The following is an 18,242-nucleotide window of genomic DNA, read 5'->3' on the forward strand; positions in this document are numbered from 1 at the left end:
CCCTTACCTGGTGTGTGCCACACATCTGTTGCCTTTTCTGACGACAAAGCATAGATAGATTAGTAAAGATTACTCACTCCTAACAAGAAAATGTACCCAGTTTTGAGAATTGAAATAGTTGCGTAAAAAAGTTTTGCCACGTCTCCGTGCTAAAATGTCCCTAAAATATTTGAAATAATCATTTATTTACTATGTAAATTACGCAGTTTCAGTTATTTATTCGTAAATTTTCTCTAAAAATGTTTTTATTTGTCAATAATTCCAAAAATGAACTTACAGATCAGCCATATGTGGCTTCATTCAATTTTTAGGCGGCGAAGTATCTTTACTAACCTATGCGACAAAGTTTTAACAATATGAGCGATTTAAGACTTAAAAATTATAAGTATTTTTAAGTAGTTGAAATCGACGTACTTGTAGAAACAAAAATTGCGGCCCTGAAAAGGGCCTTGTCGTTACAAAATAAATTAAACAAACATCAAATTAACTACCATTTATTTAACAAATAATATATTTTTAGTAACAGACAACATATGGCTGTCAAATTACCCGCCGAAACCGTACAGCGTTCTGCCTTGACGTTTTAGCGCATAGACAACGTCCATAGCTGTCACTGTTTTTCTTTTCGCGTGCTCGGTGTAGGTAACAGCATCCCGAATGACGTTTTCTAGAAATATCTTCAAAACACCACGAGTTTCTTCGTAAATTAATCCAGATATGCGTTTAACACCGCCTCTTCTTGCCAATCTGCGTATCGCTGGCTTGGTAATACCCTGGATGTTGTCTCTTAAGACTTTTCTGTGGCGTTTCGCGCCACCTTTGCCGAGGCCTTTGCCGCCTTTTCCTCTGCCTGTCATTGTGTTCGAATCTTGATAGTGAATGACAATTTTGTATGACGCGCCGCGCTTATATTATGTAGTTGGGAGTGGTGGGGATGTATTAGGATTATTCTGAGGGTAGATTAATATTTTTGTGTAGGTTATAGATGCAAGCGATGGTAAAACCTTTCGTTGGTGGCGGCATACACAAGTGACGACCGTAGAACTAGGTATAGGCCTCAGAATCTCTGTTTATATGGAGTTGGTCACGGATGTTCATGGGTGGCAATTACCTTTTACCATAAGTTGGGCCCAATGCGTAAGCATTGTAAAGTAAGTAATACTACACTAATCTTGCCATCATTTAGATTACGCACTTCTTTAATTTCATAAAAAATGGGATCGTAGCTGATGATAACTTGTCATTTCCCCCATTTACCTTGTTATCTGTCTCAAAATGAAGAATTACTCAATATTTAGCAGTAATCTCTGCGGACTAAGTTAGATAACTTCTCAAGCACTTAATATAATATTATTTAAACTTTATTTATTATACGAGGGTATATAAAGAATAATTAGTCTTACAATATCAATTTATGGGCCCAGAGGGTAGGTTAATAAACTATATTCCGTGCGTCATGTTAACACTTCTGATTGGTCCAAAACTTAATTCACCTACATAACCTACCAACTAGTTATGACACTTAAAAATGCTTAAATATGGAACTGCATTCATTAATAAAATATATGATTGACAAAATGGCGCCAACCAAAGTACCTAAGAAACCGCTGAAGTCCATGGAGAAGCAAATAGAGAAGCCGATCTCCAAAAGCAAGAAAATGAAGAAGAAGAACTACCAATCCTTCTCCATCTACATTTACAAGCTTCTCCGGAGCGTGACGAAAGACAATCTAGGAATTTCGAGGAAGTCTATGTTGATAATGAATAATTTCGTGAACGATATGTTGGAGAAGATAGCTGCGGAAGCTGGGAGACTGGTCGCTCATGGAAAGAAGACGACGTTGAGCAGTAGAGAAGTTCACACCGCGATAAAACTCCTCATGCCTGGAGAATTAGCCCATCATGCGACTATGGAGGCGATGAAGGCCATAGCGATGTACCAGAAGAGCCATGCTGAGGAAATGCAATAAATGAATAATTGTAAATAAATGTCGATTGATATGTTAATTTAACTTATTTGTATAATAGATATTGTTAACGAGGCATTATATGCCGATTGTATTGATTGTTTTTGAAAATAAATTGATAATAAAAGAGAAACTTAAAAAAAATTAAAAGATAATTATTTATATGAATACATATAACAAAAATCAAACAAAGCAGAAGACTGATGGGTCTTAACATGATTGTATGTCATTTATTTTCAGTTTGTGCCTACCTACATACTACGAAGATTATTTTAAATCCTAGTCAGGTAGGTATTGAATGGATTTGAAATTGTATGGAGTATCTACATAATTTAAACTAAGCAGCGATAGCCGAGGGGTCCGAGGTTTAAATCCCAGGGCACGCACCTCTGATTTTTCAAAGTTATGTGCGTATTAGAAATTAATTATCACTTGCTTAACACATCGAAAACATCGTGAGAAACCTTTTAAAAAAAGTTTTCAAAGGTATGTGAAGTCCACTTGGCCAGCGCGGTGGACTATGGCCTAATCCTTCTCATTGTGAGAGGAGACCCGTGCCTAGCAGTGGGACAGTAATGGGTTGTTGATGATAATATACTCGTAAAATAAGTTTAATATTATTACTTGCCTCAATTTCTTTTACTTTGTTTCGCTCTATTAAAAAAAATCGATCGATATTTTTGACTGACACTGTTTACTGCTATTCACTACTAGATGGCGTTACTCAAAGTCTCTAAGCCAAAGTATTAAAAAAATAAGTAAATTTACGTTTAATTTCGTTAATATGTTAGTAAAACAAGAAATTATTAAAACGTGGAATGTTTATTAATAACAAAAAAGTATTTTAGATTGAAAGTAATTTATCGATAATAAAATATTTAAAAATATGTAATACCTGTATCTGTGTGGTCATGTTCTTGTTTATTGTTTGTATTTAAACTTCTCTTCTTCTTCTGGACTATGGCCTAATCCTTCTCATTTTGAGAGGGGACCCATGCCCAGCAGTGGGACAATAATGGGTTGATTAAAAAACTTCTCTATAAGAGATGGCGCTACACCACGATATCGATACGAACCACCACGACCTTTAAATATTATTAGCTATGAGTCTGACAAATATATTTATGTCGTATTCTATTACATATATTCTTTTAACAAACGACATTGTATACCTATCGCTTTTTCTATAATTAAGGTTATCTTCAACTAAATCTCCTGTCAATAAATGCCGATATTAGTGAGTAAATGCGGTAGTATTTTATCCATATATGGATGGGGGGGGGGGATAATTGAAGGTGGTTGAACCTTTTGCGGTTCGACTCCGGCGGCACCACCGTCACACCTATTTCTACCTAATAACAGCAGTGTTAGGCGCTGCTGTGTTCTGTTTTCAAGGGTGTGGTAAGGGAAACAGATTTTTCAGAGACGTTCCAACTTAGTTAATTGTTAAATTTGTCTAAAATTAAGATTTTAAATTGAGCGAGCGACACACACTATATAACTATTTTTGTCATTATTTTTAAGCAGTCGGTTTTTTTGTTTAATCATTTCATTAATATGTTTTCTTTTGTTTAATAATTTTATTATTTGTGTAATGATTATTAATTATTATTTACTAAATGTTAGTGACATACATATTTATTTCGATCTTATTGTGCAAGAATTCAATATATATATTTCTCGAATAAATCTGGGGGCATGGTAGTGCACCCGCCAAGTCGAACAATAATAAGGCTCTTTCAACTTAATCTCTTGTCAATAAATGCCAATATTAGTGAGTATATGCGTGAGTATCACCTGGTGCACGTCCCTGAAGATGGTGCGCACGTTGTCGGTATCGGTGGCGGTGGTGAAGTGGAAGTAGCACTCGCCCGGCCGTATCGCCTCCGTCAGCATGTAGCGCACAGACCAGCGCGTTTGCGAGTGGTTAGGTTAAGTTAGGTTAGACTTTTCAAAGAAGTATTGTCTATGCATCGTGTATATATTTTTAGTCAATTGCAGAGGTTAATGGTTTTCGAAAGTATGTATGTTTCACTCTTTGACACGCACTACAGACTTCCCAACCAACTAGATGGGTTTTAGTAATCAGTAATCAGTAATTTATTGCTATTTAACATATAAGGTGTCGTTAAATTCGTCTAAAATTTAGAAATAAAATTGTGTGAGTGACATCAAAATAGTATCAAATAATAAGTATGAGGGTAATTAAAAATTGTCGCGCGCATGTACCTACCCTACATTGTGGTAATATTTTTACAATTCAATGATATTATTAAATATGAAGGTAATTTATTATTTCTTTCCTTAAACTACGATGGGACTTCATACTCACTGGTCTCTCATATGCCGTGTCTGCGTTTGCAATATGGGGGTAGGAATTATTCGGGTCTCGAGGGTACCCTCTTTTCCCGGGCAAATTCGCAAGGCGGTGAATACCGCCCGGACTTTTAATATTCTCTCGTAATAGTATAATATTATTTAAAATAATATTAGACAACATTAAAATTATACCAACTCCGCTGTTTAGCGGGGGGTGATGTTCTTCCTTACTCCTTACTGAATATTTTTACAATAATACTTCAAGGACTCCTCTATCTCCTCCCTAATTATTTACGTCCTGTGGTTTTATATATACCTACTTAGTTAACCGACTCTCAAGGACATATTTAGCTTGAATTATTTTATAAAATTGTCTAGTTATAATAATATCAATTAATAATAATGTACTAAACAGGGCGATTAGGACTTTGATATAAAAGCTATTCAATAAATACCAATTGTAGTGATGGTATATTAAAAAAATAAATATACTTTCTTACCCCATATCGCATATTTTTTAAAGTTCTCTATAAAGTAACGCTGAGCCCTACTTAAGCTCACGGAAAAAATATTTAGGTTTCTTCTAACGAACGAAATATATCAAAATGGCGTCCGAAGAATCTGACATCGAGTTACAATCAGCATTGCCTAAGAAAATCGCGAAAAAACCGCCAAAAAGTCCATCAGAAGAGATGTTACAAAGTAATCAAGATCCGAAGAAAATGGCTACAAAAGATATGATACACCAAGCGCTTATAGACTTAAAAAGCAGGAAAGGCGCGTCGTTACACGCTATCAAGAAGTACATACAAGAAAAATATAAAGTCGACGTCGAAAAACTGAATTATATCATCAAGAAATCAATAAAAACGAGTGTGGAAGCCGGAATCATAGTTCAAACTAAAGGTGTTGGCGCCTCCGGATCATTCAAACTCGCTCCCGGAAAAGATAAACCGGAAAAGAAGAAAAAGAAACCGAAAAGCAAAAAGAGTGCAGAAAAACCAATCAAATCAGAGAAGACAGAGAAAGCAGAAAAACCAAAGAAAGCGAAATCAATCGAAAGTGATGCTCAGCCGAAAAAGAAATTAACGATATCAAAATCATCAACATCCGAAGCAGAGAAAGATAAAAGCAAGAAAGAAAGCGAAAAATCAATGAAAAACGAACCGAAAATGAAAAAAACAAAAGCAACAAAAATGGCGAAAGGATTACAGACTCCCGCTAAAAAGAAGGGCGCCATGATGAAAAGAAAAAGTATCGGTTCTATCATAAAGCCACCTAAAATGAATCCGAAGAAAGGATGAAATAAATAAAAAAACTTTTACCTGTAAATATGATTGTAAATAACAATTTTTAAATAAATAAATGAATAAATATGAAACTAAAAATAATAACGAGAAAATGGTGATTTAAGCCTAAATGTGATTAGATAAAAAGAAAAAAAAAACGGTAAAGAACCGCCACAAATATACAAAGAATGTTTGGACAGATAAAACTTATTTTCCATCTGTGGTTATGCCATAGATATACATATACATAATTATTCTTAACCTATTAATAAAACACGTGTCCCGTAGGGCAAATATAATCATCATTAAACCGAATACACGGTTGATAGATATCTTTACAACAACCTGTAAAGTAACCATAAAAATAACATTATATCACAGACCTGTTGTACATTAGATATGTGTATTATATAACCTTATATAAAAAATTCTCGTGTCACAATATTACTTAGTTACCGTACTCCTCCGAAACGATTTTACCGATTTTCACCAAATTTTATATGCATACGCAGTAGGTATATCGGCTACTGTTTATTTTTCATACCCCTAAGTGATAAGGGTTGTTCACCCTTAACATTTTTTTAATTATATGGCAACATAACGTTTGCCGCGTCAGCTAGTGATTAAATAAATATTCCTTATTATTTTATGTCTTATTTAAGAAATAAGTTCTCCAATGCTTCGATTGTTACACGATTGTCACAGAATTAAGTTATTAATTAAAAAAATGGCTACTTATGTATTTTTAAATAATGTACATGTTAATTTAAAACACCATTCATATCCATTCAATACCTACCTGACTAGCATTTAAAATAAGCTTCGTAGTATGTAGGTAGGCACAAACTGAAAATAAATGATAAAATCATGTTAAGACCCGAGTCTTCGGCCCTGAGTTTGGTTGTCGTTATATAAATAATTATATTTATTTTTATTATCAATTTATTTTCAAAAACAATCAATACAATCGGCATATATGCCTCGTTAACAATATCTATTAAGTATACAAATAAGTTAAATAAATATAATATCAATCGACATTTTATTTACAATTCATTTATTGCATTTCCTCAGCTTGGCTCTTCTGGTACATCGCTATGGCCTTCATCGCCTCCATATTCGCATGATGGGCTAGTTCTCCAGGCATGAGAAGTTTTATCGCGGTGTGAACTTCTCTACTGCTCAACGTCGTCTTCTTTCCATGAGCAACCAGTCTCCCAGCCTCCGCAGCTATCTTCTCTAACATATCATTCACGAAATTATTCATTATCAACATAGACTTCCTCGAAATTCCTAGATTATCTTTCGTCACACTCCGGAGAAGCTTGTAAATGTAGATGGAGAAGGATTGGTAGTTCTTCTTCTTCATTTTCTTGCTTTTGGAGATCGGCTTCTCTATTTGCTTCTCCATGGACTTCAGCGGTTTCTTAGGTACTTTGGTCGGCGCCATTTTGTCAGTCATATAACATTAATGAGTGCAGCTCAATATTTAAGCACTTTTAAGTACCACAAATGGTTGGTAGGTTATTGAGGTGAATTTTGTTTTGAACCAATCAGTAGTGTTAACATTGTGCACGGAATATAGTTTATTAACCTACCCTCTGGGCCCATAAATTGATGTTGTAAGACAGATTATTGTTTTTATATCCTCGAATAATAAATAAAGTGAAAATAATATTAAATAAATGGTAGTTAATTTGATGCTTCTTTAATTTATTTTTTTACAACGAAAAGGCCCTTTTCAGGACCGCTCATTTTGTTTCTACCTGGACGTCAAACCAACTACTTTGGAATACTCTTAAAATTTAGACTTCACACTCATACTCGGCATTTAAACTCAGTTGTCTGAAGTTGGTTAGAAGCAGCAACACAAAACGTCACATAAAAATCTTTGACACACCAGTACCCTTACCATGAGTTTTACGTTTTAACAAATATGACTGTTTTGGTATTTGTTTACGTATTTGCTCGTACAATTTCCAATCAGCGCCCCTAGCGGATTGTGTCTGAACTAGGAAATTGTATGGGCCAATACGTAAACAAATACCAAAACAGACATATTTGTCAAAACGTAAAAACTCATCGTAAGAGTACAGGTAAGACTTCAATCTTATTTGGGGTTGAATAGTTGCCAATTTCGCATGCCATTGGATGGCTTGAAAACTTATTTTTTGTCTTTCCTAAAACAAATCGGGTATGACTAAAATGAACATACGTCCCGTTTTAAACGGGACAGTCCCTTTTTTAGATGCTTCGTCCCGTAGTCTCCGAAATGAACCTCGGGACACAAACTCCGTCAGTTTGAATTTTAAATCTTAGAGTATCAATGTTATTGTTTAAATTCCTAATGTTATTATTATTGTTCCTATCGTATTCTATATTGTTTTTTTTTAATTGTCAATCATTTTATTTAATGTTTAGTACGTAGTTGCTTTCAGAATGTAGTTTACACCTGTAATTGAGGTGACACTTAGATTTAAGTTCAATGTGATATGTTTAGACAATGTATAAGTCTTCACTTTGTTGGTGTAACCCAATGATAAATAAATAAGTAAACTCGTCCCGTTTTCCCAAATGATAATAATGATAAATAAATATTAAAATCCATAAATTTGAAATAACAATGTTTCAAAACCAAAATTTTCATGTGATTTACAGCAAACTCTCTCGTCTGATACCCATGTTATCTTAGGGTAGAGATGAAAATTTCCGCCGCCTTGAATTTCTAGTAATGCAAAGTGTATTTAGAAATAAAATTGTCCGACTGACATAAATTAGATTACTTCCCTTATCCCGTTTTATTTATTATTTAGTTATATATTATCTAAAACCACAGCTTAATTTATTAATGGTATATAATACTTACTTAATATTAAAGTAAATTAATGTGTGTTTCATTTTGTTTAAAAATAATTATTAATTACTAAATGTTAGTGACATACGAGTACATATTTATTTCGGTAGATTTTGTGCAAGAATTCAATACGTATTTATCCACTAAATCTGGGGGCATGGTAGTGCACCCGCCAAGTCGAACAATAATAAAGTTCTTTCAAGTAAATCTGTTAATAAATACCAATATTAGTGAGTATCAACTGGTGCACGTCCCTGAACACGGTGCGACGTTGTCGGTGTCGGTGGCGGTGGTGAAGTGGAAGTAGCACTCGCGCGGCCGGCTCGCCTCCGTCAGTACGAAGCGCTCGGCAGAGGGGGTTACCGTGCGGCGCTCGCGTTTGCGGGTGGTTAGGTTAGGTTAGCCTTCCCAAATAAGTATTATCGATGCCTGGCGTACATTTTTTACTCGACTGCAGAGTTTAATGTTTTTTGAACGTATGTATGTATCATTCTTTGACAGTACTTGCAGCCAAAACGGCTTGATGGAATTTAACATAGGAGTTGTCGTTGGATTCGTCTAAAATTTAGACATTAAATTGCGCGAGCGTTTTTGTTTAATAATTTTATTATTTACGTAATAATTATTAATTATTAGTTACTAAATGTTACTGACATACATACTCGTATTTATAGCGGTAGATTTTGTATAAGAATTCAATAAATTTTTATCCACTAAATCTGGGGGCACGGTAGTGCACCCGCCAAGTCGAACAAAAACAAGGTTATTTTAACTAAATCTCCTGTCAATAAATGCCAATATTAGTGAGTATATGCGTGAGTATCATCTGGTGCACGTCCCTGAAGACGGTGCGCACGTTGTCGGTGTCGGTGGCGGTGGTGAAGTAGAAGTAGCTCTCGCGCGGCCGGCTCGCCTCTGTCAGCACGAAGCGCTCGGCAGAGGGCGTCACTGTGCGGCGCTCGCGTTTACGGGTGGTTAGGTTAGGTTAGCCTTCCCAAATAAGTATTATCGATGCCTTGTGTACATTTTTTTACTCGACTGCATAGTTTAATGATTTTTTTAACGTATGTACGTCTCATTCTGTGACAATACTAGCAGCCAAGACGGCTTGATGGATTTCAACATATGAGTGGTCGTTGGATTCGTCTTAAATATAGACATTAAATTGTGCGAGCGTTTTTGTTTAATAATTTTATTATTTATGTTATAATTATTAATTATTAGTCACTAAATATTACTGATATACATACTCGTATTTATAGCGGTAGATTTTGTATAAGAATTCCAGAAATTTTTATTCAATAAATCTGGGGGCACGGTAGTGGGTGCCAAGTCGAACAAAAATTAGATTATTTCAACTAAATCTCCTGTCAATAAATGCCGATATTAGTGAGTATATGCGTTAGTATCATCTGGTGCACGTCCCTGAACACGGTGCGCACGTTGTCGGTGTCGGTGGCGGTGGTGAAGTGGAAGTAGCACTCGCGCGGCCGGCTCGCCTCCGTCAGCACGAAGCGCTCGGCTGAGGGGGTTACCGTACGGCGCTCGCGTTTGCGGGTGGTTAGGTCCTGGAAGTTTTGTTAGTTGTGGTTAGTTTGTTGGTTAGTTTTAGTTAGTTTTAGTAGTTTAGTTTTGGTTAGTTTGTTAGTTACGGTTAGTTGGTTTTAGTTAGTGTGTTGGTTAGTTTTAGTTAGTTAGTGTTAGTTAGTATATTAGTTAGTCCGTTAGTTAGTTTTAGTTAGTTTGTTGGTTAATTTGATAGTTATTTTTAGTTACTTTGTTGGTTAGTTTGTTAATTAGTCGGTTGGTGGAATACTTTGTGATTTGACCACCGCCACACCTATTTCTGTTATAACAGCAGTGTTAAGCGCTGCTGTGTTCTGGTTTGAAGTGTGGTAAGGGATACATACTTTTCCTAGGCGTTCCAGCTTAGTCCTCAGGGGTAGCGGCACATCTGTGGCTGACCTCAGTTAGGAATATCTAATCCTATCTGGGGTTGATTACAGATGTCCATGAGCGGCAGTAGCCACTGACCATCAGGTGGACTGCATGCTCGTCTACTACTCATATGTTATAAAAAAATAGAGATAAAATATACTTACAGCAAACAAGCTCCGTATAAACAGCTTGGTCCTCGTGTACTCGTCGCCCGGTGCGTCATACTGCTGGTACTGTGGGAAGTAGGGCGCGATGCTGCGGCCCTGGGACACCTTGCTCTCCAGGATGTCTTGTTTGTTCAGGAACACTATTAACCCCGCGCTTAGGAGGAATCTGGTGGAAATGTAATGAGAAAACTTAAATAAAAGATTTAAAAAATCTCTCATTTTTTAAATCTTTTACAGATAAGCTGGTGATATTGAAAGAGCAGAACAGATTTGCTTTGACCATTTATTATAATCGATTAAACTACCTTGCAAACAAAAATAATAATTTCAATTTATTCATTAATTTACATTTTATTCATTCAATGAAGGTGGTAGAACACTCTGACCCAACAAAGGGCGTCCAGAGGAACTCCGTGGGATAGCCGGCATATCCTCTCCGCTGCCCCCGCGGCTGGAAGGAACCCATGAAGGGTTTTCCCACGAAATAAAGGGGGATATATTATCTATATTAGCGCCATCTGTTGACGAGTGGCGGAAAACTATATATAATTGAATACCTGCTTTGCCATACATCTTCAAAAAGCACAAGCGCTTCTTTAAGTCTGTTCTGTGTGTTGTCTTCTCGTAACGTTTGGTCGAAGTCACTGCAAGCCACAAGAAACCAGATTGCGTGGATACCTTCGAAAACCTGCAAAGAAAAACATATAAGTCTATGTTTGAAATATATTGTTACACTAGCTGACCCGGAAAACGTTGTGTTGCCATATGAATAAAAAACAAATGTTAAGGGTGAACAACCCTTATCACTTAGAGGTTTGAAAAATAGATAGAATATTTGAAACTGCGATGGTAGCGAAGTCTGCCGAATCCAATGTGAAACATTCCAAAATCAAAAAATTAATTAAAAAAACCTTTGCCCACGGACTAAATTGTGAATCTAAACCATTCTCAAGTCCCCTTGAACACCCACAACAAATACCATCAGAATCAGTCCAGTCGTTTAGGAGGAGTTCAGTGACATACACACGCACATAAGAAATATATATTGTTATATATCACACTGATTCATTTATGGATCACATAATTGCAGGGTAATAATAAATAATTTACGTCACTGGATAAATATCTTATTATATTTTCTAATTTATGAAATACTAGTTTTTGCTCGCGGCTTCGCCCGCGTTTAAAAGAAAATAATATGACATATCATCGATTATGATATGAAAATAAGCGATTTTTTAGGTCCAAAAGATTGATTCTCCGATTAATCGATCTTAGATTTCCATCCCCAGTTCCCGTGGGATTGCCGGGATAAAAACTATCCTATGTCCTTTCTCGGGTCTCAAACTATCATTGTACAAAATTTCATTAAAATCGGTTCAGTGGTTTAGGCGTGAAGAAGAGACAACCAGACAGACAGACAGAGTTACTTTCGGATTTATAATATTAGTAAGGATTCTTGCTTTTCGTTATGAAATGTAATCTGTTTTTTGCAATATTTTTTTGTTAAGGAAGTGTGATAATTTATTATGAAGTGTGATCGTGTGATAATTATTAATATTGAGACTTAATTTCACACAAGCTTTAAACCCCAAAGTATTTGTGGGTATTGAGGTATTTTCAAAAATACTTTCTTAGTTTCTTTCTTAAATTACATATTAAAGAAGTTGAGTTATATTTCCGTTCAGTATTTTATGGCTATTGCACTATATAATCGACTTCCTAACTCATTTAAATATCTGACACACAATCAATTTAAGTCCCAATTGACAACATGGTTACAAGAGATATGCTTTTATACAATTAATGTATACTTAGATTTTACGATATAATTGAATGCTATGAAAATTAATTTGACTAAAAATTACTTATTTATTTGTTTGACATATTATATGAATTTAATTTATATTTATATATAGGTAAATTGTTATTTTAAAGAAATTTAGTATATCGTGTTGTTTGTGGTAATTATTATTTTATTTAAAAATTAATTATAGTGTACATAATACCTATTTAGACATAACTGACTGATAATTTGCATGCTGACGAGGCAAGATAATAGAATTATAGAATTTTAAGAACATTTGTTAAACTTATTCTAGCAAATAAAGATATATGAATATGAATATGAATATGAATATGAATATGAATATGAATATGAATATGAATATGAATATGAATATGAATATGAATATGAATATGAATATGAATATGAATATGAATATGAATATGAATATGAATACAAATATACCGGTAATTTTAAAAGTAATTTAAAGTAAGCTCTTTAAATAAGTATTTAGGCTGTTTTTTTGGTACCTGTATCCATTTCTTCCTTTCCCCTCTCTGCCCCCCGACATCAAACATCCAGAAGTCTTGTATACCACCGTGCATACTTTTAGGGACCTGTAAAGAAATAAAAATACACAGTGTTATAAATTCTCAATATAAAAATTAACAAGGGCTTCAGCCTTATATAGCAATCTAGTGTATTGCAATCAGCCTGTAGTGTAACTACTAATTGTATAAATCTATAAATTTAAATATCAATACATTGTAATAGAATATAAATAACAATATAATTTCAACACGTAAATAACATAAAATTGTACAAGTCAAATAATTCATTAATTGTATAAAATAAATCATGTATATGCCGGACAAGCAGTCCCAATTTTATATAAGTAGTTTCGCCGCTCTCTGCTCGTTGCGCAGCTCTCGTGCGCAGGCCTGAATGAGCGGCGCGAACGCCATTTGCAATACGACTGAATGTAAAAGAAACAGTTCTCCGTTGGCGCCAATTTGGTAAGCACGCATCGCTCCCTAAAAGCCCATGACTATCCCACTGCTGGGCCCCTTGTCATGGGCTCTATTTTTATAATGAGACGTTTCCTCGCGATATTTTCTTCGTCATTAAAGTATGTGATAATTAATTTACTACTTAATGTGCATATAAGTTAAAATATCTGAGTTGTATGACTGGGATTTGAACCATGAAGCGCCAAGTGCCTTATTACTCTTCAGAAGCAAGAAGAAAATTCTTAAAAAATGCTTTCATTTACCACACCCTTCAATAAACCCTACAATGGTAATAAAAAGTAGAAATATAAAGGCCTATATGTGACAGTGGTGCCATCGCAATCGAGTTTCAAGGCAAATACCTAAGGGCAAGGCAACTTTCTGATACTGCAGTAGTGAAAAAGATCTTATTTAAATATAGTTACTTAGTTTGTTACTTAGTCTTAGAAAAGTTGTGTACCTACCTTAACTTTAAATTCAATTTTCTGTATTCCGGACGTCTTTTGTCGGCATCTCAGTATGTCGGCATCTGATGGCAAGTAATCCGATTTGCCTATGAGATCTATTCTATCGAGAAAACTGAAATTATAAAAAAAAATTACTGAATAATAAGTGTCATATTATATGAAAAATATTGCTACAAATAAATATTAATTTCAACGCCATCTATAGGCACATTCCTAAAATAAATAAGTGACAACTACTCTCCACTAGATGTCGCTACTATAGATGAACCTAAATTCCAAGAGCGTTATGGAATTTAGGAACACAACAGGTTTTTATGGATAAGGCCGCCAAAATGTTCACTTGTTTTACAATTTTCTATATAGGCTTTCTCAAACAGTAACTAATTAATATAATAGTTTGTTGTTTGATAAAGTAATAATTCAATATGTTGTTGCTGATCATAACTTTATAATATCTATGTTAATTTTTCGTAAATTTGTAAAATGGTAATTTTAAAAATGCAATATACTTTCTTGTAACGCCCCTAGATGGCGTTGTAATACAACACCATTCAATATATCACCATGAACATAATTTTATAATTTACTGAGGCAGTACATTCCTCTGTATATAAGTTTGTCTTTGGCTGAATTTAAAAAATACTTACAACCATACTTTAATCCCTAAAACTGTAATTTTATTTATTATTATGTTTATACTTTTTTGTGATGGATGCTTGGAGTATCTAATACCCACCTACAAATGATTATGCATTGATTGTTAATTAAATTACTAGTTCTTAATTTAAGGTGGTACATATAAATGTAATAATTGTGGGTTATTTAAATAAATAGTTAAACTTACTACTCAGCGCTGTCCAACAACTGGTACTCATTTGATCGTCTGAAACACTCTCTGACGCCTGCATCTCGCCATAATAACCTTACATTATCAAAGTATTCCTGAAACCAAAATATAGTGATGGCTTAGTGAGCTGAAATTTTGGTTTTTTATACTGGAAGTTTGAGGTTATTTCTTATGCTAGCAAGCCTCATTCACAATATTTTTTTATAATATAGAAGTAGGCAGAAGCAAACGAGCATACAGTCCACCTGATGGTAAGTGGCTATTGCCGCCCATGGACATCTATGATTAACCCCAGATAAGATAAGATTCCTATCCGATGTCGAGCACAGATGCGCCGCTACCCCTGAGGACTAAGCTTGAACGCCTCGTAAAAGTATTTCTTCCGCACTATACCCTTCAAACCAGAACTCAGCAGCGCTTAACACTGCTGTTATAACAGAAATAGGTGTGGCGATCGAACCACAGATAATAATACTACGTTGTTAATATGTGGTTCTACCTTCAAATTATTTACTATAATATACAAAAGTTTCCAATTTAAACCGATAGATGGCGTGACTTGCCACAAATGACGCATATTTCTATACTAATATTATAAAGAGGAAAACTTTGTTTGTTTGTTTTATTGTAATGAATAGGCTCAAAAACTACTGGACCGATTTTAAAAATTCTTTCACCATTCGAAAGCTACATTATGCACGAGTAACATAAGCTACATTTTATATGAAATATATTTGATAAATAGATTTTGAGGCGGTACAAAGTTTGCCGGATCAGCTAGTTACTTATAAAGACCTCATTGTATTCAGGGGGGCCTCCTGGCCCACACTGCAAGATGTACTGGCGGCAGCTGGCTAGTCGTGGGTTCTGCAATTCGATGTTCAACGTTGCCATGTTTCCGACCACATCGTAAATTGATTCGTGTGTGTTGTGGCGAATGTGGTGGACCTTTTCTGCTCTTTCACTGCAAGAAGATTAAATATACTGTTAGAAAATTATCTTTTTTAGCATGTATCAGTCTAATGTAAAATGACCTAATTTCAATATAAGTACGAGTGTTTTATGACAGGATAACGTCAGCCCCAGATTTTGAAGGTGGTAGAACCCTTTGTGGTTCGACTCCGGCGGCACCACCTCCACACCTATTTCTGCCTAATAGCAGCGCCTAACAGCAGTGTTAGGCGCTGCTGTCTTCCGTTTTGAAGGGTGTGGTAAGGGAGACATACTTTTCCGAGGCGTTCCAGCTTAGTCCTCAAGGGTAGCGGCGCATCTGTGGCAAACCTCAGGTAGGAATATCTAATCCTATCTGGGGTTGATTACAGATGTCCATGGGCGGCAGTAGCCACTTACCATCAGGTAGATTGCATGCTCGTCTGCTACTCCTATATTATATAAAAAAATAATAACCTCTTCATGAAACTAATTTTCCTAGCCGTTTGTGTCGTAGACATTATCACTTGCTTAAAAGATGAAGGAAAACATCGTAAGGAAACTGCCTGAGAAATCTAAAAAATAGTTCAAAGGTATCAATGTGAAGTCTACCAATATGCACTTGACGATATTTGGCATTAAATAATCCTTCTCATGTAGAGAGGAGACCCGTGTCCAGCAGTGGGACAGTAATGGGGTGATGATGATGACATTAAAATCTAAACTGTTTATATATAACAAATACCTTGCAGAAAACCCTTGCACGTGTAGGATTTTCATCTGCTTTATTATGGTGGTTTTGCCACTCTCTCCAGTTCCCAGCAGCAATAATTTGATGGCCTGTAAAATTTTACACGGCTAAAATAGATACTCTTTGGATTGGCCTTAATAGAAATAGTCTTTCAAACCCTTATAGCCATTAGATTCAGCATGCGTTGTCTTAAGGCGAATATTAAGGTGCTTTTTTGTCACGCGTGTAAATTAACTCATTGCATTTTCTTCGCGATTCGTTTGTGTGTGACACGATAGCATGCAAGCACGCATGTAGGTGAAACGCGCGACAGGAAAGACAACGTTATTTATTCAGTAAATATTATTCTGCCGCGCTTGAGTATGTCCACCTAACTCATTTTTTTTACATCTTTGGGACCTTCTAGAAGCTGAACCCCGCTGAATCAAAAAATATAATAATGTAACCTTTTCTTCATTCTAACGTCTAATCTACACAATCGTACCTATATGTCCCAATGACGCTCGAGTTTGTACACATTTAGCATCATGGGTTCCCCTACTATGAATAGGTAGATTGTAATATTAGTTAGAGAACTTACGTCATTATAAGATCTAATCCACTGTTTGATCTCTCTGTCGATCTGTTTTGAATGGTCTTCATCTTCGTCCTGTCCTTTCATGCACGAAAATATACGCATATTGTCGTGTTTACTGTAAATATTGTTTAATTTTATAATAGCAAGTTAGATTTGCACTTTTAATGTTGAAGCTTACTACATTCTGTCGATTTATAAAGTACCTACAATATCCTTACTTATAGCACAGATACTGTGCTTATAGATAGGTACGTACAATACTTTTACGAATTGTGTTTAGTCATCACTGAGCAATAACTATTGCTAGGTTCTTCAAAGATTTTCTTTGAATGTTTACATGTTTACGAAAAGTAGGTAAGCCCACAAAAACACCCACATAAAAGCATTTCTAATATTTGTTTTATTTCAAACGTTATCGATTGTAAATCAAACATTAATGATTTTTTTAAATTCTGTTTTCTGTTTTAAATACTTTTAAAACATTCCTTATATTTTAAATCGATCAATTTAAAACAAATAAAATTTACACTAAAAATATTACAGAAACTACTACTTAGATGTCTTGTGTTATGGGTGTCAAACACACACAAACATAACCAACACCCACAATAAACAACATTATTTACATTCACTTTTCTAATAATCAAATTATTTAGTTTTTTGCGTCCACAAATAACATAAGCCGCCAAACTAAAATTACCTTTAATCCTTAAAGAATTCACAAATCTGTGCAGACGGTCTGAGCGCCACCAAATGTATAATTATCATTGATATGATATCTGTGTCGATTATAGCTGATAACTTAGCGTGATTGGATTTAAAATTAGGAATTTTATCCGTGTAGGTCAGATTTTCAATAACATTAACCTATGATTTGAACCTACCAACATTTTAAGGTGGTATAACAATTTGTGGTTCGACTCCGGCGGCACCACCGCCACACCTATTTCTGTTATAATAGCAGTGTTAAGTGCTGCTGTGTTCTGGTTTGAAGGGTGTGGTAAAGAAACATACTTAACCGAGGCGTTCCACCTTAGTCCTTTGCGGTAGCGGCGCATCTGTGGCCGACCTCCGGTATTAATGTTATCCTATCTGGGATTCATAACAGATGTCCAAGGGCGGCTCGGATAAGTATGTCTCCCTTACCACGCCCTTTAAACCAGAACACAGCAACGTTTAACACTGCTGTTATGAGGTAGAAATAGCCGTGGTGGTGGTGCCGCTGGAAGTTAGTTCTCTACAGATGTCCATAGGCGCTGTTGACAACTTACCATCAAGTGGACTGCACGTTCTTTTGCCCCTTTAGTCTTTTAAAATCACAGTAAATTCAGCTAGTAGCC

The 18,242-nt window shown here is 35.3% G+C and overlaps 5 protein-coding genes across 5 annotated transcripts; 2 read left to right on the plus strand and 3 right to left on the minus strand.

Annotated features, from left to right (window-relative positions):
• Positions 1 to 523: 523 nt before the first annotated feature.
• LOC140748685 (histone H4) lies at positions 524 to 891 on the minus strand. The gene has a single exon (XM_073081538.1). The coding sequence runs from the start codon at positions 855 to 857 to the stop codon at positions 546 to 548; it is 312 nt and encodes a 103-aa protein (XP_072937639.1). The 5' UTR covers positions 858 to 891; the 3' UTR covers positions 524 to 545.
• Positions 892 to 1,567: 676 nt separating this feature from the next.
• On the plus strand, positions 1,568 to 2,112 carry LOC140748739 (late histone H2B.L4). Its single transcript, XM_073081596.1, has one exon. It carries the CDS (start codon positions 1,578 to 1,580, stop codon positions 1,968 to 1,970), a length of 393 nt encoding a protein of 130 aa, XP_072937697.1. The 5' UTR covers positions 1,568 to 1,577; the 3' UTR covers positions 1,971 to 2,112.
• A 2,755-nt stretch (positions 2,113 to 4,867) lies between these two features.
• LOC140748717 (uncharacterized) lies at positions 4,868 to 5,764 on the plus strand. Its single transcript, XM_073081572.1, has one exon. The coding sequence runs from the start codon at positions 4,892 to 4,894 to the stop codon at positions 5,588 to 5,590; it is 699 nt and encodes a 232-aa protein (XP_072937673.1). The 5' UTR covers positions 4,868 to 4,891; the 3' UTR covers positions 5,591 to 5,764.
• Positions 5,765 to 6,632: 868 nt separating this feature from the next.
• LOC140748487 (late histone H2B.L4-like) lies at positions 6,633 to 7,025 on the minus strand. Its single transcript, XM_073081299.1, has one exon. It carries the CDS (start codon positions 7,023 to 7,025, stop codon positions 6,633 to 6,635), a length of 393 nt encoding a protein of 130 aa, XP_072937400.1.
• Positions 7,026 to 9,799: 2,774 nt separating this feature from the next.
• Positions 9,800 to 17,039, minus strand: Galphaf (G protein alpha subunit f). The gene is made up of 9 exons (XM_073081503.1): positions 16,906 to 17,039; positions 16,320 to 16,414; positions 15,440 to 15,608; positions 14,642 to 14,739; positions 13,795 to 13,909; positions 12,851 to 12,937; positions 11,092 to 11,222; positions 10,532 to 10,700; positions 9,800 to 9,997 (listed from the first exon to the last, which is right to left on the minus strand). The coding sequence occupies exons 1-9, from the start codon at positions 17,002 to 17,004 to the stop codon at positions 9,800 to 9,802; spliced, it is 1,161 nt and encodes a 386-aa protein (XP_072937604.1). The 5' UTR covers positions 17,005 to 17,039.
• Positions 17,040 to 18,242: the final 1,203 nt, after the last annotated feature.

This window comes from Epargyreus clarus, unplaced genomic scaffold (assembly GCF_041222505.1).
Source record: "Epargyreus clarus isolate Ecla_fem2 unplaced genomic scaffold, WU_Ecla_fem_2.2 ptg000016l, whole genome shotgun sequence".
Lineage (NCBI taxonomy): Eukaryota > Metazoa > Arthropoda > Insecta > Lepidoptera > Hesperiidae > Epargyreus > Epargyreus clarus.